At 32.8% G+C, this 27,054-nt stretch overlaps 1 protein-coding gene across 2 annotated transcripts in view; it reads right to left on the bottom strand.

The window, feature by feature from the left end:
- LOC126818587 (general transcription factor 3C polypeptide 3) overlaps positions 1–27,054 on the bottom strand; it is a 44,060-nt gene that overhangs the window by 2,933 nt on the left and 14,073 nt on the right. The window contains exons 20-25 of one of the 2 annotated variants that reach the window (XM_050546058.1): positions 18,112–18,210; positions 14,735–14,810; positions 13,559–13,683; positions 13,023–13,110; positions 12,631–12,701; positions 10,335–10,446 (exon numbers count right to left, since the gene is read on the bottom strand). In XM_050546058.1, the coding sequence (XP_050402015.1) occupies positions 10,336–10,446; positions 12,631–12,701; positions 13,023–13,110; positions 13,559–13,683; positions 14,735–14,810; positions 18,112–18,210 (570 nt within the window). In that variant the 3' untranslated portion in view covers position 10,335. The remainder of the gene's footprint in view (positions 1–10,334; positions 10,447–12,630; positions 12,702–13,022; positions 13,111–13,558; positions 13,684–14,734; positions 14,811–18,111; positions 18,211–27,054) is intronic. The other variant, XM_050546059.1, reaches the window with a different exon arrangement.

Here is a 27,054-nt window from a genome sequence, read left to right as displayed (position 1 = left end):
TATCGCCTACTCTTATATTGAATTCCATCTGCCAAGGAATCTTTTACGTGCATTCCAATGTATACACCGGACCTCAGTTTTTCATCTCATCCGAAGGACTAGACAGCTGTCCTTGTCAGGCTCTCCGTCCTGCATAGAGAGGGAGAGAGAAATGGGGTATAAAGTCCACTTGACACAAACTAGATCATTTGACTCAATGGCAGTTGACAGACCCTATGATCTAAAACACATGTTAGACCAATCAGCCATTTGGCAACTAAACATTTCCTACTCAATGAATGTTGACAAACCTTATGATCTATAGTGCACACATAAGACAATTCAGCTATTTGGTCACTCAATCCCCCTATATGGACACAGAAAACTAATGTGATCAGTTTCCAACACAAAATGTTCCCGAGTGACATTATGACATGTTTTAAAATCTATCAACACAATATCAGGATATGTCAACGATATCATTTAGGTGGAAACTGACATTAAATAAAGTTATTTCACACACGTGTCAGATGAAACCAAATAAATAAATTTATATAAGTTTTGATGATTCATAGGCTACCATAAGAATGCTAACATTTCCTGATATAATCAGTAACAAGACATTTTGGTTCCAATGATGGATCGAAGAAGAATATTGTATTTTTATTGAGATGATTGTGAAGCATCTGTATTGGTAATCATCACAACACAACAACAGCGATCACAATGATTGTGTTGATGATGATATAAGGATGATGATAAGGTCACCATTGATACTATACATATTAATAACATATAATCATCATCTTATATAACCAGCAATTACCAATTGATGATATACATAATAAACACAAGACAATTACTATTTTAATTAAAGCGTTGTTTCGTTAAGGATGATAACGCTGAAAGGACGCTTTAAAATGGCATCAGTACTTGTGTTGCATAATAACATGTTATTGTGTTTAAAGCCATATGCAATTTAAATGTAAAATTAATTGTCATTTTGAAATGGATTAAAGGACATAATTCCGTAACTCAAAATCCTCCAAAATCTTCGACATCGAAAACACGAATTATTGGTCAATTTAAATCAACATTGATGATGTAAACTTACCGGGAAAAGATGAGCTTCTGATATCCGATATTTAAGATAAAATAATTTTTTTAACATTGGTACACGAATCGTGTACCATAATGCGCTTCAGCCCCAGGTGTATTGAGAGACTCGAGGGACGAGGCTAGACACATTGCACCAAATCAAATGGAGTTATGTAGACTAGAATAACTAGACGCTAGAAATTTGCACTCGATTGAGATTGCTGACTTATTTCGCCGAACATAACTGATTTGAAATTGGAGTAAAAACGGAAACCATTAAATGTAAATCAGTTTATATACATTCATATTACAGTATTATATGCGTTGCGACCCACTTTTGTGAATTTCTAGGTCCCAAATGTTAGCGATTTAGCTCCTTTAAAGATACATTATGGGAGATAAGATAAAGAGATGGCAGTTCTCGCTATAATAGTTAAAAACTAGATAGTGTAAAGGTAATTGCTGAAAATTTCAGTCAAAATGATCCATTTTGAGCCGAGAAAGAAGCCGGTGAAATTTTTGCATAGTCTCGGTCATCATTACTAAAATCATTAATATAAACAGCATAGTCTCGATTATCCTCTTTTTCTGATTTAATTATCTTTGGCCGTTAGCGGCATATAGGAATCTAATCTAGCCTACATCGAAGGCTAGCCTTGACATCGAGAGTTTATTATGGTCTGGATAAGTTAATTAATGTCTAATTGATAATTTAGATAACATTTCAGGCCTAAAGAAAGACTTGTAATAAGCAGATTTTGCTCTTGCATAATGCATGTTTAATATAAGCTTTAAAGCTAATTTCCAAATCCATATAATTCATTATTGTCTATTGTATGTAATTATATGTTAACAAACATTGCTAAATCAAACAAGTGTGTCAATTCACACATCATCGATAACTGAGATTATTGTGGAGATGACATAAACGACTACAGTACAAATGAAAGTAGTGTGTTCTATCCCTTAATACAAATCCTAACAGTTTACACAAGCTTTACAGTTTTAACATGTCAATAATATTAATCATTACCTTAATAAAATGTAAATACATGAACAAACAGAATGATTAAATAAACTCACAGAGTCAATAAATCTTGCGATAAAAACATTTATCTGCTAGATCTAAATCAATTTTCACAAACTTAACTGCAAGCCACGACAACACAAGTTAAATCTCACCTCTATTCTATTATACTGTGAATATAAAACACATAAAGACTTATTCTATAAACACATAATATACTACTCTATATCTCCTATCTATTACACAAAACACATACACATTACATCTATGTTAACACATAATATAGAACTATTTTCTATTCACTACACAATCAAACAAATTCTTACATGTGCAATACATACAGTATAGTCTCGAACATGATAGACTGACTTTATATAAACAGGTAGAATATCAGACAAAAGATAAATACCCATATTATTACAGAACTTGCAATCAATAACTTAAATAAATTACAGCCAGAATAATCTAGTAGTGTTTATTCCCTTCAGGACTATCACTTCATGCCATAAAACCAGAGAGAGAGAGAGAGGGAAGATGGTTTAACCTCCACTCCACCCAAACTAGGTCATTTCAGGACTAACATATGGTTAATTTTATTTCAATAATTTGCTTGAGCCTAGGATTCTTTGGCAGTGGGGGGAAACTGGAGGACCTGGAGAAAACCCATGAAGTTGGACAGGCGACTCTACACCTTTTCACATACAAGCGGGGAATCGAAATCATGCCACTTCACTCAATGACAGACCTTCTGATCCAATGCACACATGTTAACCATTCGACCACGCAACCCCCATAATTTAAAAGGATTTAATCTTAAAACACAATATATACAATTAAATGCATAGTTTTTATGAGTAAAAACACTAACTGCATGTCTTTCTTTAGGCCTTAAATGTTATCTAAATAATTAATTAGCCATTAATTAACTTATCCAGACCATAATCAACTCTTGATGCCATCGCTAGTCTGCGATATTTAGCGGATTGGAATACATTTTTTGAAAAATAATTAAACATAAAAATATATGATCGAAACTTTGTTTTTATCATACCAACTTTAGTAATGATGATCGAGGCTAGCCTAAAATTCAGAGCTAATATCTCGGTTCAGAGTGCAGCAATTTGATTGAAATTTTCAGCGTATTCTATTTAGGGTTTCTATCTTTGAACTAGTATTACGAGAACTGTCAACTCTTTATCTAATCTCCGATAACGCCCCTTTATCTAATACATCAATTATTGATAGACCGACAAAGTTTTCAAGTAAAAACCCTGATATGGACTCTTTAACAACTACACACATCTTGTACTGCATTTGTGAGAACTCCAATACCCATGGATTTATAACACGTCGACAAAGATAAAAAAAAAGCCTTTAAATCTTACTCAGCTGAGGTTCTACACAGGTTTAAATAATTTATTAAAAGCATTCTCCATAAAGTTTTTAAATCAAAGTGACACCCCTTCTAATGTATCCATTAACATTTTTGGCAAAGAAAGGAATAAAAATTTGATTAAAAATTTGAATGTTTAAAGAAATGTTTCTTGATCCCCAACCAGACCTGTCAGTTGAGATATAAACCATATGAATCCAAAGAGGAATCAAATAGTGCAAAATAATTTTGCAAGTCAATGGAAAGTGGTATCAGGTGTTCTAGACTAAATAACTTATTAAACATACCCTAACACATACAAAACCTCACTTTGTTACTACATGACAAATGATATGAGATGTTCTAGAAATAGCAACTTATTAAGCATACACTGTCACATACACAACCTCTTCTTTACTACTAAATGAATATGGTATCAGGTGTTTTAGACAAGTACATGACAAGTGGTATCAGATGTTCACTACCGAATGGTGTGATGGTTTTGTTTTCAGACATGGAAACTACTGGCCCCAAGTTAACAAAGACTTCTCAGACTTTACTCAACTTGTAAATGAAAGGAAATGAAATCGGGTTTAACGTCCTACCACGCCGGAAAATCTGGATGAACTTTCTAGGCCAATGCAGGGATCCAACACCCGACCTCCAGTCTAACGAGCCAGTGTCTTGCCCACCGTGCCCCCCCGACTTGTAATCACTGTTTATCACAAAACTTTGCACATACATGTATTTTCTTATTGATGTATTTGCTACATTAAAACAACAAAAGTGTTACATGGAGCTATATTATAGTTAACATAAGGCAAACAATTTTGAGTAAATTCTTAACTTAAGCCTGATAATGCTTTTTAAACCTGGGGCCAGGAATGAAAGTAATCGCAAGGCAAATGTTCTTTAGGTACAAAAAGTACAATAAACTAGTTAGCAATGTGAACTTGACACAATGATGTACATCCCATGTAGAAAGAGAATATATAAACTAAACAGAACTTTAACACATTGCCATGATTTAAAATATAATTACTTGAAATGAAGTGGTATTTATCAAATGTTTAAACAAGATGGCAGTATTTATGTAATTTTGATCCTGACTGGTTTTTTTGTTTTGATAGTAATATCTAGCTTTATGAAAAAAACAAATATATTGTCAGAATGAATTAAAGTTATAATTTCATATTTTTAAGTTATATTTTTAAAACTTATTAAAATAAAGCCCTAAAATAGATGATATCTATTAACAGTCCTACCTTGTTAAAGAATAATCCTATTAATCCTATAATTCACTATTGCCAGTTGAGAAATTGGCAAAAATATCATGTTCAACTTCAAATTCAAAGGTTTGAAGATAGCTACTCCATGGTGGAGAATAGAAAACAAGGGAGGTAATTGGGAGGTAATTGTGTTATTATTTCCGGTGTAAATGAGTTTTAAGTGTGAGAATGACACCTATGATCGTATAATAGTGAGTTGACAACCTATTGAGCAAAAGACATAGAAATAATTATGTTTTGACTTTCTTAGAAAATATGAAATTGTAACTTTAAAGGAATATTTCTTTGGGAGTCGTGATTGGAAAACATATTAGTCATTATTTTGTAGAAAACATGCAAGGTGATGATGACCTGATATAACAAGGTAATGGATGACTAATGCCAGACTTCTAAATCAACATCAGGCTCAAGGAATATCACTTCAAAAATGGTTCAGTTCGGTTCAGTTTGATTTTGTTTACTTAACTGAATGTTTAATAAGCAATTTGAATACATTTTAGGGTAGATTAAGCCATGAAAAATCGGACAATAAAAAGCAAATGGAGATCATTATCTTCAAGTTAGAAAAAGGTATAGATCAGTGAAGGTGAACGTTTTTAGTCCGACATATTGAAATTTGAATATTCCTGTTATTGATGTTGTCACTTACACCGGCCAAAATATACACTTATTGTCATGTCTTTCAAAATCAAAACAAAGGCTAACTCTTTGATTGGCTGCTACTTTGTGAGGTAGAATCAATCAACCAATTGTTAGGCTTCAAGAAGATAATGGCTGAGCTTCACAATCAAGTGTCAGATCGCAATTTTGAACAAAGCTGGTAACTTTTTTGGTTCAAAGGTTTACAGCGTGTCGCTTAAAAACCTGTGTGTTATAATGTCATCACTGGTTTAGATGGTTGAAAAGCTGATTCAATTATACTCGTGACCATATCTTCGAGCTGTACACCCTAACAAATCAATTTTATATTTGGTGCAACTTGTTATATATATATATGCATAAAACAAATGAAAATACGTCCAGTTAAAAAAATCAACAACTCTTACTTCTTCATCAAATACATCAAATCATAATCTAGCTGTCTGCTCTTCCATTGTAGATCACAAAAAATATAGACAATTTTTTGGGTGACAAAATAATGATGTTCTAATTACCTCCTACTGGATTTAATGATGAACGCAAGTAAAACAAAGGGGAATTCCCTTAAATGATATTGCTGCCAGAACTCGTAATTTAATTGATTCCTGATATCATAATGGTATATAGGTTAGATATACTGGGAGCAGGTTAACTGCCCACTCTTTTGATGAGAGAAAACATTAATTATATCAAACAATACCAAAGGAAACACTAAAACAAAAGAAAGAAAGAATAAAAGAACATCTGATTTCATGTCACATACTATTCAGAAAAACATTCTGTGACGATATGTTATATCATTATCCCCTCTCCTCTCCTCCTCAGCCCTCAGTTTAGAAAACATTGATTTTACTTCAGGTAAAAAGTTAAGAAAGAGAGAGAGAGAGTTTAATGTCCACTCAACACTAACTAGTTCATTTTGGGACTAACATATGGTTCAATTTTATCTAAATAATTTGCCTTCGCATATGGGTCTTTAACAGTGAGAGGAAACCGGAGGCCCTGGAGAAAACTCATGAGGTTGGACAGGCTTCCCTACTCCTTGTCACGTACAACCGAGGAATCGAAACCACGCCAGCTGACTCAATGACAGTGGTTACAGTGCGCATGCGCTAACCATTGGCCATCCACCCACCCTCCTCCCCCTTTGTAAGATTTAGATAAAGAGCTGGTGGTCATTCTCACTATAGTATTCAAAAATAGGTAATTTCAAAAATAGATAATGCAAAATGAATATATTGAAAATTTCATTCAAATTGAGTGAAGTTATCAACAGTTGTAGTTTTGACCAGATGTGTTCATTGATCGTAACCACGGTACTGGTCATTCGAGTCTTAGCCTCGCTTCTTTATTTTTAAATCTAATCATTAAATGGTTGAACCACCCTAACCTACTTAAAATCAGAGTCATCGGATGGTATCCAGAGTTGATTATGGTCTTGTCATGTTAATAATGTTTAATAACATTTAAGGCCCAAAGAAAGACCTGTAATAGGCAGATTTAGCTCTTACATAATGCCTGTTTACGAAAATGTTTTCATTAAAAACTAATTGGGGGGGGGGGGGAATTTTAATAGAAGTGGGGGGGGGGCAGTTTTCTAGAGGCAGTCATCTAAGTCTCAGATATATTAATGTATAAATATAGCAAATCTCAAAAGCATCTCATATTCCAGCTAAATTGGTTTATAATTTAATCTTACAAGTTAATTCTGAAAAGTAAAACTTTTGATCTTAAAAGTCCCCCTTACCTATAAATGTTAATTCCTTAAGCAGTTCAGGAGCAGAAATCCAATATCTGAATTACTCCCACTAGCCCAGCTGTTATGGACGAGGGTTTCTTTCAAAACGCAATGAATGTCACTCACGCAGCACTCCTACCAAATTTCATTGATTTCTTCAAGAATCATGTATTGACCAAGCTCCTAGGGACTGAACAAGTGTTTAACTCAATAAGTATCATTCACATAACATTTTTACCAAATCTAGATCACTCCTTCAAGAGGTTGAGGAGTACAAGTAGAATGTCAAAATGTCTGAATTTGTCCCTGCCTGGTGACCAAGCTTCTTGAAACTTAATAACACTCACATAACATTCCTACCAAAAGTTCTTGATTCTTTACATGGTTAATACTAGGAGAGATCATAAAAATAATCTAAATTCGTCCCAGCCTGGTGTATTAGCCCACCTTCTTTAAAACTTAATAACTACCACACACATAACAATCCTACCAAATTTTAACATCTTTCAAACAGTTTATTGGAGAAGAAGACAGAAATGTCTAAATCATCTGTATCCGACTGTAGCAGTAATTGATAAATGTTATAGTAAACTCCTAGAAGGAGATATATTATCCAGAGAATCGTGAAGTAGCCAACTGATGTATTTCTATATATTCCACATCAATATACACACTGAGTAATATAACTAGACAGTTTTAATAAACTACAAACCTGACTGACTATACACGTAAACAACTCATCATCTTACACAATTACTAATAATGATAGTAAAACCCAACGACCGTCTGCTTGTGGAAGCAATCTCAGAATGATTGACAGTTATTTAAATCTCACCTCCTTGAACACAAATTGATTTTTTCAGTCAAGTTGTTACCGTTATCAAATCATTACAGAATTTGTTAAACATCTTGCCTTTGCTTTGGTATAAAAAAGTTAATCTTTCTTATCTCCGAGACATAACAAGAAAGTTAACATTGATATGTGTATTATCTGAAACATAAGTTGCCAGACAAACTGTCATGAAGCAGTTTTGATAATTGTGGTTAGGCCAAAGCAATTTATTTTTTAGTTCTTCAGTCTTGATAAAATCTGGTTCAAATTCTCAAAATATAAAATATTGAACAAAAAGTTTTTGAAAATCACGCCATCCACACCCACATCCCCACAACAAACTGGAAGCAAAATTTTAATTGATGTTCCTGCAGTACAAAAAATCATAAGAGATGTTCCTGCCTCACTGGACTTTTCCTTTCAACTACTTATATATTCAAAAAATATCCCTAATGGGTTATCGCTAGCCTGGAGGTCGCATTTTCGTCCCTGGATTGCCCGAGAAAGTTGACTGGGATTTTCCATGGTTTTCCCTTGTAAGTGGTCCAGGACGGCCTGATAAGGACAGCTGTCTAGTCGTTCAAATGGGATGAAAAACCGAGGTCCTGTGTATACATAGGCTTGCATGTAAAAGATCCCTTGGCAATTCGATATAAGAGTAGGCCATAGTGCCGCTGCCCGGGCAAAATTTCCTTCATAACACACTGTATGGCATATGCCTGTCTTCATTAGCCCAGTCGGAGCAGAACTGTAGAATGTTAAAACCCCATTTCAATTCATTTCCTAATGGGTTACAGTGTTCTTCAGTGTATTAAGCGCATGCGTAGATAAGATGCAGGGTGAGTTTGGCAGAGGTGTTCCAGGACAATATAAAAGTGGATGGTTTAGAAGCACCCTTCTGAAACACGTGCCATACCATACGTGTCCCAAATCAACAACTTATATTCAACTGATAAAATGTGTTCGCCATATATTTTGCGAGACCTATTTAACACTGCAAAATTTCTTATTATAACTAGTTTACATTATATTTAAAATGTATAAACTATAAATAATCACTGTTTAATACATGTAGTAATACTGTAGTAACTGTTCATTATAAAAAATAATTCCATTTCTTTTGATATCATACATGTGTATGTCCAAATACATATTGACAGCTCCACCAATTTATTGTTTTGCTTTAGAATGGTGGGAAAAACTCAAATTACATATACATTACGGCGATTTACGGTGATTATACAATACTAGGTTTCGGATATACTTTTCAATCACAAATTATGCCACTATATGTCAGCTTGTATGCGTGTTATTTCTTTACTATCATTCTGAATGAACCGGTAAATTGCTAATTATGTTTGGCTACTATTTTTGGATTTAGATAGAGGTTGTAATAGAGACAGAAGGATTACATTTCTTCACTGTATTTTGAATGTTTTTTGGTTTCATATTCTTTTAAGTAATGTTTTTAAATAGTTTGGGCAAAATTCTGAAATAAATATGTAGAAAAGCGCATCTATGTATCTTTTACAACCGATCTAAATTTCATGTTTCCCTTCCAGCCTCGCCTGTGTTTCCCTCAGAATTGCTTGTTAAATTGATAATTCCATATCTCGGAGGATAACTTTGCACCTGAATAAAATGAACAGTGATGTGATGGTGAGATCTAAAATCGACTAGGGCATTGTGGGGGAGAATTCATCCATGGACTGCAGGCTCAAGGCCTGATATGTTAACAAGAATTGTGAAATAAGAAATGGGGAGATTGACAACACTATATGAACACATTAACATATGTAGGTTTAATTATGATGCTGTGAATAATAACATTTATCAATATGGGACAAAAATATGGTTCAATTTTATTTTAATAATTCGCTTGCGCGTAGGGGTCTTTAGCAGTGAGAGGAAACCGCAGGACCCAGAGAAAACCCTTGAGGTTGGACAGACGACCCTACTTCTTGTCATGTTCAACTGGGGAATTGAAACCACGCCAATTGACTCAATGACAGATCTCATGATACAATGCACACGCACTAACCATTCGGCCATCCAACCCCACTACTATAGATCAAATAGCATGGATTTGTATGTCTACTAACATTTCTTATTTTGTCGAGTCTACCATACCTTACAAATAACTGTTTTAAAAAAAAGCCTCTACTATGATTTCACCAATGTATTTGTTACTTCTTTGGTATTTTTTTTAAAAAAAATCTAAAATTCCTAAGAGAAATTGTGTGTTTTTATTTTTTTAAAAATATCTCACTTCAAAAATTAGCAAGTGTAATTTTAATAAAGGTTCTCAAAAAACTTAAATTCAAATTGCTGTAGCGTATAAGATATATGAAATTGCTTACCTCAGATAACACAGTACTGTTGTAATAAGACCCTGGCGTATTCTACAGAACCGCTTGTTTCATAGATTAATGATAGATTAAAGGCCGTCTCTCTTCTTAGATCATATATAGCCTGAAAATATCGCAAGAAAACAAATCAACTTCTATAATTAACCTGTCACTCTCACTGTATAAACAGATCTTTGATTGTCACAGTTCATTAGTCCTAGATACTCTTGTTGGATCTCTTATTCTCAGAACCAATACTTTATTTAAAAATATTCCTTCAGTTTACTTAATTTAAAAATATTCCTTCAGTTTACTTAATTTAAAAACATTCCTTCATTTTACAAGCATTCCTTCAATTTACTTTAAAAACATTTCTTCGATTTACTTAATTTGGAAAACATTAGCTCTATTTACTTAATTGATTTACTTAATTTGGAAAACATTCCTTCCATTTACTTAATTAGAAAACATTCCTTCAGTTTTCTTAATTTAAAGAATTCCTTCAATTTACCAAATTCAAAACATTCTTTCCATTTACTTAATTTAAAACCAATCCTTCAGTTTACTTAATTCAAAAACAATTCGTCAGTTTACTTAATTTAAAAACATTCCTTCAGTTTACTTCCTTAAAAAACATTCCTTAAGTTTACTTTATTTAAAATCATTTAAATTTACTTAATTTAAACATTCCTTCAATTTACCAAATTTTGAAATATTCCTTCAATTTTCTTAATTTAAAAAATTCCTTCAATTTACCAAATTCAAAACATTCTTTCAATTTACTTAATTTAAAACCAATCCTTCAGTTTACTTAATTCAAAGACAATTCATCAATTTACTTAATTTAAAAAATTCCTTTAATTTACTTAATCAAAAAACATTTCTTCAATTTACTTAATTTAAAATCATTTCTTCAATTTTCTGAATTTAAACATTATTCCAACTCTACATATAGTTTATCATATGTGAGCTGAAGTATTACTAATCATTAGAATCAGATACTGACGACAAACTCAGCACTTAATAGATATCAATATTATCGTTATCAGTCATATACTATCAACATTGACATTACGTTTAGTGCTTGAATCAACATATTTTTGATCAGTTCTGACTAAATTAGAAACTTTACCTCCCTCTAATTCCATAAATAAATTTACCAATTTATTTTTGATAAGAATGTAATTGGAAGTAGAATTAGAATATGGAAACAGAATAAAAAAATCAATAACGAGTAGATCTGTTATCACTTATAGCCATTGTAATATTTAGAATCATTTAAAACTTTGATATAGTATTACATCATGAGTTTTATTAATCAGAATATCAAATTTGATACAATCAAGGGTGTGATCTTCTAATCACACATTAATACCTCCTTTAGGCCAAAACAATTTAATTTTTTGCTCTTTACGGTCTTGATAAATAAACAGCCACTTAAATTTTGTTAACAATATTTTGTTTCAAATTTTTTTTTAAATTTTTGAGAAGAGCAATCAAGTACCTTTTGATTTCAAGTTAGTTTTTTCCCCCTGCAGAAATAGGAAGCAAAATTCTAACAAGTGTTCCCAAAAAAAACAAACATTCAAATTGGTGTGGTTTTAGTAGTGTTTGTCTAAGCTTAATTCACTGATAAAATAGTAATGCAAATTTTTAAACATAATTTTGTGTTCCAAAATGCAATAATTCCTAAAATTGTTCTTTTGTTTGTCTTTAAATCACATTTCCAAATCAGCAAATATTTCAAGTTAAAATTGTCATAATTGGCCTAAAACAGTCAAATTTATTGATTGACATAAAAAACTAAAGAGCAATGTATGAAAATAAAATTATGATTAATTTTATAGATTTAATTATTAATATAACTTTGTTACTTACTGTTCTATAACATAACTGTTACTTACTATAATAGAATTTTGTACTTACTGTTCCATAATATAATTTTATTACTTACTATTCTATAACTTTGTTACTTACTGTTCTATAATGTAATTTTATTACTTACTGTTATATAACTTTGTTACTTACTGTTCTATAATATAATTTTGTTACTTATTGTTATATAATATAATTTTGTTAATTACTGGTAATATAAATATGTTATTTACTGTTATATAATATAAATTTGTTACTTACTGTTATATAATATAAATTTGTTACTTATTGTTATATAATATAAATTTGTTACTTACTGTGAATATGCACATTTAAATGAAAATGTGAACTATGTACTATGTTTTCTTTCTTTCAATAAAGTTATTGATGTAGAGGTCAAGTCCATAGTGATAGAATAAAGAGAATAACTTACATCAGGATGATCTATAACAGGAGGAAACGTTAAAGCTTTCTTATAATAAAATACGGCTGCATATTTCAGATCTGTAAAATAATCAGAAAGTCAAGATTTCCTCAGACGGGAAGAACCGACATAAAATCAATAATGGTGTCATGGCTTTAATTTTGGAATCAAAGATAAGAACCGTTAGAAAAAGTCAATCATCATGAAACTAGAGTATTTACCAATATTTTCAGGCACGAAACTGGACTATTTACCAGTACATATACTAATATATTTAGACATGCTAGATTTCTATTAATAAAAGGGTTGATGATTAATATATAAACTGACTAATTAATGATTATATTAAGAGCTAACTAACGACTAAATAAAGAGTAAAGATAATTAGAAATCTAATTTACCTAATTGATGTAAAGCTCTTCCCATGTTATAATAAGTCTCCTGACATTCTCCTCGTAGTTCTATGTATTTATTTAACATAGATATACCCTATAATTAAACGAGTTTATAGATATACCCTATAATTACACAAGTTTATAGATATACCCTATAATTAAACAAGTTTATAGATATACCCTATAAATAAACAAATCTATAGATATACATGTACCCTATAATTAGAAGAGTTTATAGATTTACCCTATAATAAATGAGTTTATAGATATACCCTATAATAATAGGAATTTATAGATATAAACTATAATTAATCAACTCTATAGATATACCCTGTAACGAAACAACTTTATAAATACACACTTTAATTAAACGCATTTATGAATGCAAATACTCGTTGAAATGTCTTGCTTTAAGAATAAAACCAGTGATTGATTCCCATAAAAATTGTGTTCTGTTAATGTGTTTCTCAGTGCTAAATGCCTCTTAAAGATTATGATTTCATCTAATAATATTAGTCTATCATGCATGTAGAAATGTTTACCTGTACAAAGAGAGAATGTTTCTTAGCTGAAAACTTCTGACAAGCTATATGTATATAACATAAACCAACACACAGATTCACCATTGGATCATTAGGTATCTGTCTTAAAACATTCACATATTCTCCTGTTCAAATAATAAATCAAACTAGGGACTTTATTTACAAAAACTTAAAGGACAATATTGGTGTCAGTCATTATTACATATGTGATGATAGAACTGGTTAAATACATTCCAAATATAATTTTAACACAGAGATCATTGCTACGGGAGACGTGTAACAAGGACGTGAAGAAACAGGAAGTGACACACGAGTTGTCCTTCTATATAACAGACTGAAGTAACGAGCGGCAAGAGACAAACGATCGAATTTCATTTCACTGATAATTCCGTTGAAGTTGAAAAGTTATTATATGGGATGGTGAGAGGGTATCTCACAATTCAAAAATAGAATTGGCTGTCACTAGATAAGGGACACGAGAAAAAGTAGAAAAAAACCCGTGCATTCCCCCGTTTTTATTCATTCTGTTCTTTATTAAAACATGGTAATGCACAGACTTTTTTTAATTTGTTCGTTATCTTTTATCTACTGACAGCCAATTCTTTTTTTGAATTGTCAGATATCCTCTCATCGTCTCATATAACAACTTTTCATCTTCAACGGAATTATCAGTGAAATGAAATTCGATCGTTTGTCTGTTACCGCTCGTTACTTCAGTCAGTTATATAGAAGGACAACTCATGTTTGTCATGTTTGACGTCACTTCCCGTTTCTTCACGTGCTTGTTACACAACTCCCATAGCAATGATCTCTGTGTTAAAATTATATTTGGGATTTATTTAACGAGCTCTATCACATATTTTATAATGACTGACACCAACATTGTCCTTTAAAGTAAAATATTTTAAAAATGTAGTCTTTTTATTGGATAAGAGGAGGTTTTAGCGCAAAGGCAATTAAAAAGCTGCATATTTAAAGTATTTCATTGTCAAAAAAAAATCAAACTTCGAATATCAAAATGTAAAATTACAATTATTTAACGCCATTCAACAAGATGTTGTTTTTAACCTAAAAAACTTTGATGATTGGTTGATAAAATTTTCACACACAATAAAACTATATATTATCGGAGGCTACTCCAATCCCACTTTCATGCAATTGTGAACAGATACAAACCTAATGCATTTTTATAAGATCCACTCAGTAAACAGTTATGACCGTTTGTTAAACCTAGTGGAATACTTTCTGGATTCTGAAAATCAAATATATTAAACATTTTAGATCTTCATGTAATCCGAAAAAAATTGATATGATGTGCCTATTCAATTTATGAAATATCCAATATTTCATAAGAATTTTTAGAAGAAATAGAAGATTTATTTCAATAACTCTAGGGCTTCTCGAATATTAAATAGAATCCAACAATGATGATTTATTTCAGCTATTCTAATTTTCTGGAGTAAGTGAGAATTTTAAGTAGAAATAGGAGATTTATATCAATAACTCTAGGACTTTTTGAATATTAAATAGAATCCAACATATTAACACTGATGATTTATTTCAGTTATTCTAAGACTTCTGGAGTAAGCTTATAAAATAAAATCCTAAACATAGGTAGCCAGGCAATGAAACATAAGCCCACCACCAGCAAAATCCTCCAAGCATTTATAAGGTAAATAACACATATAAATTTTTAAATAGCTCAGATTATAAATAAAGCCTCTACACTGCTAACAACAAATGGGAAGTTCTAGTTGAAATCATTGAAAATCATTAGGTTTCATCATTTAAGAGAGATGGACAGAGAGGGAGAGAGAAATGGGGTTTAACGTCCACTCGACAAAACCAGGTCATTTCGGGACTAACACATGGTTCAATTTTATTTCAATAATTCGCTTGCGCGTAGGGATCTTTAGCAGTGGGAGGAAACCGGAGGACCCGGAGAAAATCCACAAGGTTGGACAGGCGACCCTACTCCTTGTCACGTATAACCGGGGATTTGAAACCCCGCCAGTTGACTCAATGACAGACGAGAGATGGACAGCCCATATCACTTTAAAGAATATATCAGGCATAATGCCTAGAGAAGCCTAGTCGAAACATTGCTCAGTAATAAGCAGTAATTGTATTCCATAGAATTGCGACCTGTATATTCCAGTTCAATTACTAAATGCCATTGAAACAACTCAATCTAAAGAAGCCTACATTGACACAGGATCTAGTGAAAACAAGACAGTGCCTCTTTTTAATCCAATTAAATTGAAAGTCGGAAGACTATCTACAGTTAGATTACATATTAGATTATGTTTGTTTAATTAGATGTTAAATAAAGAATCTGAGTACATTTTAGCGAGGGTTAAGCCAAAAAAAATTAGATATTGTATGAAAAATACAAACGGCAATCAGTGCCTTTAAGCTGACAGAAAATGTTCATTATCGAATTTAGTCACGGTATTGATATAATCAAACCATACACAAAGTTTCATCCACTCACTCAAATAACATCAAAGCATCAACAAATCAAAATGCTTATCTGTCCTTCACCTAAAAGTGTTCATTATCCAACTCAGTCAAAAGTCAAGACATGCACCTTACACCAAGTTTGAACAATTAGAAGCAGAGTTATTTAGTTCCAAAGTCTTGATCAATGAAATTGCTTATCCCTGCTTAACCTTAGCAGAAAATGCTAATCATCCACCTCAATCAAGACTTCAAGATTGAACATTCTAACTTAATTAGAAGCAGACTTATTGTGACAGATAGATGGGAGAGAGAGAGAGGGTTTAGGTAATTAGGTAATTTCGGACCTAGCACATGGTTCAATTTTATTTCAATAATTCGCTTGCGCGTAGGGGTCTTTAGCAGTGGGAGGAAACTGGGCGACCCGGAGAAATACCCACGAAGTTGGACAGAGGACTCTACTCCTTGTCACGTACAACCGGGGAATCGAACCCACGCCAGTTGACTCATTGACTGACCTTATGATGCAACGCACACGTACTAACCATTCGGCCATTTCAATAATAGTCTTCTGCTTCTCCAGAAGGCGGGGAACAAAATGATGTATGGATTAATGTTGCATCTATTATGCTAAAGAGAAACGTGACCAAGAACAGATGGACGGACAGCAGACTTGGAAATAACGGTTTTACATATACCTGACAAAATGTCAGGCACCAATGAAATACTAATAGTACCTGACATTTTCAACTTAATGTATAAATAATATCAATAAAAAAGACAAATCAGTGCCAGACAAAATGACAGGCCCCAGAGGTTTAGTGCCCGACAACACCTGAATCTGTGCCTGACATTGTCAGTGGCAGGTGCCTTATTTCCAGGCTTGATGGACAGACACACACAAATTTGACATATAAAGTATTGTTTCGTCTATTGTGCTAACAAGAAATTTGAACAGGAACAGGGGTGATAGCAGTATACATTTTTGTTAAAATGTGGGCAAATAACAAACATAGGTTGCCAGGCAATGAAACATACACCCACAGCAGCTAAATCGTCTGGGGAATCAAGGGTTATCGCATGTTTTTTTTCTTTTGTCAGAAATGAAAACATTTACAACACACTAAAATCTGATTACGAGTAGCAACCGATTTGGCTTCTAGTTCTGCCCTATTCTAACATTTAGCATACAAAACATTTAATATCAATTTCCATAATCATTAGATATCGTTGAAAATTGACAGGCTTCTTCATCTCATGACCTTAAACATTGTGTACAAATTTTTAAGTTAATCGGAAATTACATTTAGTATCTAGAGCATCCACAAGATTTTTCAAAGTGATCATGGGTCATAACTCTGGCAATAATTAGCGGAAATCGGTGAAAATCAATAGGCTTCTTCGTCTCATGACCTTAACACTGTGTATAAATTTAATAGCAATCAGATATTAACTGTAGCTTCTGGAGTGTCCACAAGATATTTCAAAGTAACCAAAGGCCATAACTCTGGCAGTAATTATCAGAAATAGTTGAAAATCAATAGGATTCTTTTTCTCATGATCTTAAACACTGTGTATAAATTTAAACTCAATCGGATATTAACTTACTTTAGCCTCCAAAGCGTCCACAATATGTTTCAAAGTGAAAAGAGGCCACAACTCTGGCAGTAATTATAGGAAATAGTTAAAAATCAATAGGCTTCTTCGTCTCATGACCTTAAACACTGTGTATAAATTTAAAGTCAATCGGATATTAACATTAGCCACAAGATTTTTCAAAGTAATCAAGGGCTATAACTCTGGCAGTAATTATTGGTCTCATGACCTTAAACACTGTCTATGAATTTAAAGTCAAACGGATATTAACTTTAGCCTTTAGAGGCAATTGTGGACGCCGGAACGCCGGACAGGGACGACAACAATATACGACCACATTTCAATGTGGGCGTATAAAAACAAATACAATATTTCATCAAATAAAGAGAATATAATGACATTCGTTAATTGGTATCTTTATTAATTATCTACCCACATTTTCACCTGGATACCTCATAACAAATAAACTCAATTAGCAAACAAATGTTGAATAATACCTTCATTAATAAGCGGAAAGCAAATTTATTATGTCTGGCATCATTAGCAAAGGATATAACTTGTTGAAATAAATTCCAGGCCTGATTATTATCTTTATGCTGAAATGACAGGAGTTAACAATAATATATATGTCATTTAGCCTGGTTACAGGTAATGATTAAGAACTCATATTAATGTTCACGTTAATGTATTGCCACTTAAGAGTAAGAGTACATTTTTTTTTCCAGATCCATTTTTTCATAATTTTTTCTTTCCAATCCTGACCACAAGACAAAGGTTGAAATTAAATTGCTTTTTTTTAGTAATTGATAGGTTATAATAACACAACAAATACTGGTTTATTTTACTATATTCAAACTATTAATCAATTCTAGTATTAAAGAAACATTATTCAAGAACTAAATTTGCCTATTGCAGGCCTTTCTTTAGGCCTAAATGTTATATAAATTATTAATTAGACATTTATTAACATGACAAGACCATAATCAACCCTCGATGCCATCGGAGGTTTAAGATTTAGAACAGTTCGGCCATTTAATGATTTAATTGTAAAAAGGAAGTCAGAGTCTCGAATATACCAGTGCTGTGGTTACGATAATAAACAATCAATGCACACATCTTGTCAAAATTACAAACAGGCTTAGTATTGATGAACGAGTACCTATGCTATGATAATAAACAATCTTTGCCACATGTTGTCAAAGCTTCAAACAGTGATAACTTAGCTCAGAATAGAGTAATTTGAATGAAATTTTCCATATATTCATTTTGCATTATTAATTTTTTTAACTATTATAGCAAGAATGGCCAGCTCTTTATTTAAATCTTACATAATGTATTTTTAACAAGAGCCATCAGAACATGGCAAATTCCCCCACCCCACGGTCTCCCATAAATTTATAAATTTGTACAAAAACATATGTAATAGCCAACTAGCATTTATGTGGACAACTTTCAGGTTACATTAATTTCATGGTACAATAATTTAATTATTAATATTACTGACAACAACTGAATTATTGCTGTGAATAATTGAATTATTGCAGACAATTTTACATTTTGTGTCAGCTGTCATTAATTCAATTTATAAGCAAACTAATTTTTTTGCTTTAACCAACTCTGATAGCAGAGTTGAGCAACTGTGTCAGTGACGCTGTTAACATACAATGTGTTAATGATAATCAATATTTATACAATATAGAATCTATTTTAATAATAATAAGAAGCTTATCAAGATTTTAATAATACAACTATTTAAAGATTTATGCTGATTATAGAAAATAATCAATTTGATAAAAGCATACTACAAGATAATGTGAAAAGATAGTCTCTTCAATATACACACACAAAAGATTTCATTTTGATCATATAAAAAGTGTCATTATAGAGTTACCCGGTACATTTATAAGGAAATTTGTCCAACTATCAAATAATATAAACTTGAGATTTGGTGGACAGATAAACTTTATATTAATTGTCCCCAGTTATCTCTGGAAGGTGGGGGGGCAACAATATAAAGAAATGTAAACTTCCGCCAGTTCCATCTATGCAAGCTTGGTAATCACTTTAACAGGATTATTGCAAGTTTAAAAATAAAATTTCATCAAGTTTCATAAAGACAGTTAAACATGAAATGAAATGAAATTGGGTTTAATGTCCCACTGTTTTGCTCCAAACTGGGCTATTGAAGACGGGTATACGCCATACAGGGTGCTATGAGGGAAATTTTGCCCGGACAGCGGCACTACAGCCTACTCTTACATTGAATTCCAACTGTCAAGGGATCTTTTACGTGCACGCCAATGTGTATAAGGGACCTTGGTTTTGCGTCTCATCCGAATGACTAGACAGCTGTCCTTGTCAGGCCCTCCGTCCTGCATCACTGACAAGGGGGAACCATGCAGGAAAATCTGGGTGAGACAGTTAAACAAATAGTTAAACATACATTTTGCAAGAGCTAAATCTGCCTATTGCAGGCCTTTCTTTAGGCCTGAAATGTTACATAAACTATTAATTAGACATTTATTAACATGACAAAACCATAATCAACTCTTGATGCCATCGGATATCTCTGATAATAAGTAGATTAGAACGGTTTGGCTTAGCCTCGAACAACCAGTATGGTGGTTACAATCAATGCACATATCTTGTCAAACCTTCAAAGGCTAATATCTTCGCTCAGAAAACAGGGCTAGAAATTCATGCGAATCTCCGAATCTGATTCGCGCAAGAGCTTATGCTGCGAATCTACAAGGATTCGCGTAAAATTTTTCTAAAAAAAATCAAAAAAAAAAAAATCTTGGAGAATTGTTGAGTCTGACTATTGAATGTCGGTCAGTATCGGCTGTATTTTGTCGGCTTTAGCTAACTGACATTTAATCTAGCGGATTGGTAAAACAATGAATCCATCACTATGGTATCATAAATCAATCTACTTTTGGCTAAATTACAACGGGGTAATTATTACTTGTTAATAAAAAAAGACAATCAATTTGCTTGTCGGCTACAACAACGGTCATACCTCGTATGGTTCTTAATCCGAGCAATTAGCACATTTAACGGTGATTTTTCACAATCCGGTAAAAAAACAAAACACACTTGCTGATAATTCATAAAAGGTTCAGTAAAATACTCAACGTGGCGAATAAAGACGATCTCAGCATGGTTTGCGAATTGCATGTCTTTACGCTCCGTCCGTGTGAAGTGCAGGTACAGGTAGATATTAAAATAATAACTGGATCATACATTGATGGATTCACTGACCAGTTGTTAGGTAAATTTAAATCTTTATTGAATATAATCCCCTGGTAGAACACCGAATACACGGAAAAAGAAACAGTGGGTATTTTCCCGTTGAATCTCAAATACTGAATTCCTATGACACTTGACATATTGGTTGGAATTAGGTCAATAAACCACATCTAAATAGCGTTTATACACATGCTGACAGAGGCTTAATTTTAAAAATATTATTGAAGCTATATCATAGTTGTACGATTTTATCGCAATTTCAATTGTGGTTGTCACGTGATCATTGTGCCGTTTGTCTATCATCGACGAATGAATAAAAACTTTTGCAAGTTACGAGACTAGTTACGTGATGGACAAAAGACTACAAATTGTGCTATGAAAAAATGCCATGGTGTAGAGCTGGGCGATATCCCTGGAAACAGATATCGCGATACTTTCAAAAAACATCGCGATATAATCACTATATCGCGATATTTTATAAAATGTCAATAACATCAGTTTTTTTTAAATGTAAAAAAAACATGTATAAAAAGTTGGAAATAACCCCCGGAGTATTCACTTGATTGACACTTTCTAGCCAATATTATTAAAAGTTTTTAACATAATTATCTATCTATCTATAGCCATGAAGACTTGCTAAAAATATTGGCCTATGTTGTTTATTACAATTTTAATTTCCAGTATATTAATTATGATATTTTATTTAAATTACGAATATTTATATGAAGGATGCACAAAAAAAACCATTAAAAATAGTTTGTGTTCTTTCGGCCGTGCATGTTTTTAAACTACGGGTACACAATTGGATGCTATTCATTTACCCTAGGAATCTCTTTTTTTCTCATTCAAGCGCATACCCTCTTGAAAATGCATTATGCAATGCAAAAATACTAAATTATAATATAAAACATAAGTTGTATGTCAAAAAGTGTCCATTGATTTAGTCAAATATTTTTTTCCGGATCACGGACCGCCATGACACGTTCAACGCTGAAAGATAATCAGCCTACCGGAACCCTCAATACAGTTGGCATTATTTATATTACTGCTTTATCAAAATTTAATTCAATCTGAAAATCAATGATGCCTTTGGAAAATCAAAGCATCTGTATAAACATTTTGTCAATGAATACACGCAGGGTTAATTCTAACGGTATTGGTCGGGTGGAAAAGTGAACGCGAAGTCATGTGACGTAAACAAAGCTCTTTATCGGCATTTGCTAACTTCGTGGAATGAAAACTCAGGAATTTATAACAGTATTTGTTGCTATTTATTTATCATAAAGTAATAAAATATCGTAAATGACATAATTTGGGAGACTTTTTTTTTCAATATTTATGTTAAATATCATCCAGAAAAATCAAAATCGAAATATCGCCCAGCTCTATGGTGCCATATATCACCTTATTTTGACTAAGGCATTTTCTGGATATTACTTTTGACACTTTTATAGTGTTTACGTAAAAATCCATATGATTGTTCTATTTTTATCATTGTTCTTGTATTTTGATGTTTTAGATTTACACAATAAACTCAATCTTGTTTTTTAGACAGTATTATTATTTAAGATTTGGAGGATTCACGCAGATGCCATATATGAGAATCCTCTTAGATTCTTGCAAAAAATGACGAATTTCTAGCCCTGGAATAGAGTAATTTGAATGAAATTTTCAATATATTCATTTTGCATTATCTATTTTTTAACTATTATAGCAAGAATCGCTAGCTCTTTATCTAAATCTTACACAAAGAACGCATTCAGTTTAAAACTGTATGCTTAGTAGACAGAGCTGTTTGATATCATAGATTCTGTTATAGGAGACCTTCAATGTACAAAGCCAGATAAAAGTTTTGAGGCTGAAACTGCCAAATTATTGAGGATTCAGTGAGGTGTAATAAATCAACCTTTAAATACACCTCTAGTTAGCAAAATCATGCAGAGAAATTTGTAATATATATATATATATATATATATATATTAAGATGCAATGACCATTAGCACTTTAAAGATGGGTTCCCAGAAAAGTATTTATCGGATGGTTATTTCCAATAAAAGTATGGTAATTTTGGTATATATGGAAAGTAGAGATATCCAATCTTACTAGAAAAATACTGAATTCCCCGAAAAACACTCATGGAGCGTATACAGGACAAAAATGTAAGAACTTAATGAAGAGTTAGACGTACAACACTTTCTGAGATAAAAATGATAGAAAAAGACGGGGGTATTGGATAATCCGAGAATTTAATTAGGATTTGATATTTGTAATAAATAGTAAGCAATTAAAGACAACATCGTCTTATGTATGTAATGAATTCTCCTCTGACTTCCAAAAGAGGTAAGTCACGTTGGCGTAAACATGACCTGGTTTGATCAAATTTTTAGAGCAGGACATTCCTTCGCAATTACAATGTTTGAGAAGGATTTGAAGCAAAGTTATGACAAATTAATTAGTTTGAATAAGTTTTTAGTCCATATATACCATTAAATCAACCAGTTTGTACGCAGGACCCCATCTTTAATAGACGGATGATTTTAAATATAGTTTGAGAGATACATTTTAATCTTGCAATTCTGAAGGAAATGACACCCGATCAAGACAATAATATTTGAGAACAATAGTATAAAAGCACATGTTTCTCAGTATCTATTACTGTAAAGAGTCTTGGAAATGAAATAGGATGTAATTTCTTACATAATGCAATGTTCTATGAATGGATATTTTGTCGAACAATGGCGCTACAACCCATTCTTATTTCAATTTCGCGCTGTAAGGGATCTTTCACGTGCTGCCAATAATATACACAGAACCTCAATTTTTTTATCCCACAGTAACAACTAGACACTATTCCTTGTCTCAACCTCCTACCTGCACAGTGGCGGCGCCAGCCGTCAGTGATTGGAGGGGCAAAGTCCAAGGTTAAGGGGGCAAAGGCACGAGCTTCAAATCAACAAGGGGTAGGGGGCCTCCCCCAGAAAATTTTGAAAAACAGGTTGCCGGAAATGCAGCCTGGCAGTATTTCAGGCACTGATAGATGAGGTAAAGTGTCAAACGAACGGACTTGCGAATCACGACGAAGCCCACTCACGAGCGTCAAAGTGGGGAGTCCTCCCCCAGAAAATTTTGAAAAATAGACGGCCGGAAATGCTGTCTTACAGTATTCTGTCAGGCACCGATTGTTGAGATAAATAGATCTGACCAGATACTGTCTGTCGCCTGATCACTAGTTTTTCCGACTAGAGAACAAAATGTCAAACGAACGGACTTGCGAACCTCAACGAATTCCCCTTGTGAGCGCCAAATAGCGAGTCTTTGGGGACTTCGCCAAGAAAATTTTGAAAAATAGACTGTCGGAAATGCTCTACAACATGCAAGTTTATGACTGAGTGGGGATGTGGGATTTATTCACCGTAGAAGGCACTGATTACCAAAACGTATCACAAATACTTTTTTTTATTTTCTAAAATTATTGGGGGGGCAAACAGAGGGCAGACCAGATTGATGGGGGGGCAAATGCCCCCCCCCCCCATGCTCCCCCCTGGCGCCGCCACTGTACCTGCATGAAACTCCCAAAGATCTTTCTCAGCCGCCATATAGACTGATCATTGACTTTATGATTTTTGAGCCAGTGCCATACTTGCAAAGCTGGTTTGGCTCCCAATCTGATTAAAACACAGATCCTATTTCGTTTCGTTTTTATAGTTCAAAATTTTGTTTTACTTGTCTTTACTACACTAGGATCTGGAAGAGTTGTTATCATTGACGTGTTCTAGCTGATGTGAGGGATTAGCCAATGAAACGGTCTGTTATGGCAAGCTTTGGGTCTTTTGGTGCACAGAACTGTGGGTAAACCACTAGAAACATCAACGCTGATAGTTTAATTTATGTCTGACGTCATAGGGTCAAAAACCACTCGTTTGACCCCTGACATGAACTCCCACTATAACTTGTCAGACCTTCATGTAGTGTAGGCCATCGAAATTATAAAAAAACGAAACGAAATATAGACCAGTACTTTAATCAGATTGGTTTGGCTCTCTAAATGGTCATGGATTTCTATATTCAATACTATAGTCTTCCCTTATTCACGCATACATACACAGAAAATATCCTACAGGCTTTTCTGTCTTCCCATAATCAACGTAGTCGTATATTGCCATTCATTCCATCTGTCATTTAGCACCCTGTCATCTTTTGACCAACAACATTTTCTTCAAATAGTCAGAGTTCTTGATCAATTTTATTTAAATTCACAGAGATAGTTAACTTGTCATAAAGAGAAATAATGTCAAGTTCTCGATAGAATTTTTAATACTTGGTAAGTTTATTGGTACATAATTTTCCATTGCAAATGTTGCAGTTTTAGAACACCAAAAAAGGTGTGATGCTCAGTCGTGCCATTACATTTTGTATAACAACTAACATATATCAACAAGAACCACACAATCGCTCAAACTATTACATCTGTGACATACAGGAAAAACAACCATATTTTCACTTTTAGTTTGTTAGAAAGTAATTGTTAAAAAAAAATTTTTATTGGTGAATACAAATGTATGATTATGATAAGTATAATAAACATTTTAACGATGCGATAATATCGTGGCAGACAAAACAGGGCAGGACGTTTCACCCAATACTACCCAATACCACCCAATATTAATTAAATACTAGATCATTATTGTGAAAAAGTAATATAATACTTCAATTATATAAAAACAAGTGGTTACCATGCAAGATACGCTAACATTTTGCAAGAGATGGACAGAAAACAAGCTAAAAAAAAAAGAAGCAATTTTTCGTACGATCAGGGGACATAATCCCGGAAGTTATAGTCCAATAAGAGCGAAAATCAAAAAGGAATCGAAATCTCTGAGATACAAACATTTATTCAAAGTTTCATCCAAATCAGATAAAAATTCTGACCTCTAGAGGGTCCACAACCTTGGTATTACATACTTTCACACTATATTTGCGTACAAGGATTCGGCCATTTTGTCTAGCAGTTTCGGTCCGATTTTCAGAAAACCATCATTAGGTTGTAACACTGATATATTTAAACATTTTTTAAAATCAGATAAAAATTGTGACCTCTAGGGGAACCACAAGCTAAAAACGTGATTTTTCATACAATCAGGCTCCATAATCCAGGTTGTTGCAGTCTGATATGCACGAATATCGAAAGGAACAGAGATCTTTGGGTTATAAACATACATTTCAAGTTTCATCTAAATCAGATAAAAATTGTGACCTCTACAGGATCCACAAGCTAAAAATGTGATTTTTCGTACAATCAGGAGCCATAATCCATGAAGTTTGGATACGAAACATGTCAATTTCAAAAGGAACTGAGATCTTTTGGGGATAAACCTATATTTCAAGTTTCGTCAAAATTGGATAAGAATTATGACCTGTAGAGTGTCCACAAACAAATTGTGGATGGACGTACGGATAGACTGGGCCGACGACAATATACTTCCGAATGAAAATGTGGACGCATAAAAATTGAGTTAATTTGTTGAAAACTTGCAAAAAATGTATGGCAAATGTGATTGTCAATATCTCACTAATACAGTTATCTCCCTTGATCCATACTTAGAAATATTGACCAATACTATCAAAAAAACAATCTATTTTCATAAATTAATGGTTCAGTACTGCCAAAAAATGAGATAAAAGTTCAAATGTTTGAATAACAACACGTTTGTTTCATTAAAATAAATCATTTATTCATTTCTTAGCCATTCCATTTATCACTGATACTATAAACAGATATTTCAAATGTTTGTCTCTTTATAGGAATCAACTCATTGATTTCGAAGCAATTGAAGAAGTCTGTGAGTTTTGGATAATAATAAGGTAGCATGTGGTTGAATTTGGTAGTATTGGGTTAAATTTGAGGGATATTTGGTAATATTTGGCTAGCCATTCAGATGCTAGCTACCGGGTGCTTATACTATAAATAGAATTTTCCAGTACATTGTAAGAAATTGGCTAATTCCTTATATTATTCATAGTAGTGCGTCCTTTAAGAAAGCTTATAACTGGCTCCTAATGTTGTCTGTTTTATATATATATTTATCAAATTTATTCAATATTTTATATTTTATATTTGACAGATTTTAACTTTTGTCATTTCTGTATTTTATCATATCTTTGTGTGTATTATATTGCAAATCATTTCTGAA

Source organism: Patella vulgata, chromosome 4, assembly GCF_932274485.2.
Source record: "Patella vulgata chromosome 4, xgPatVulg1.2, whole genome shotgun sequence".
NCBI classification, from domain to species: domain Eukaryota; kingdom Metazoa; phylum Mollusca; class Gastropoda; family Patellidae; genus Patella; species Patella vulgata.
The sequence above is the reverse complement of the archived record's forward strand: the minus strand, read 5'-3'. Positions and strand labels throughout refer to the sequence as shown.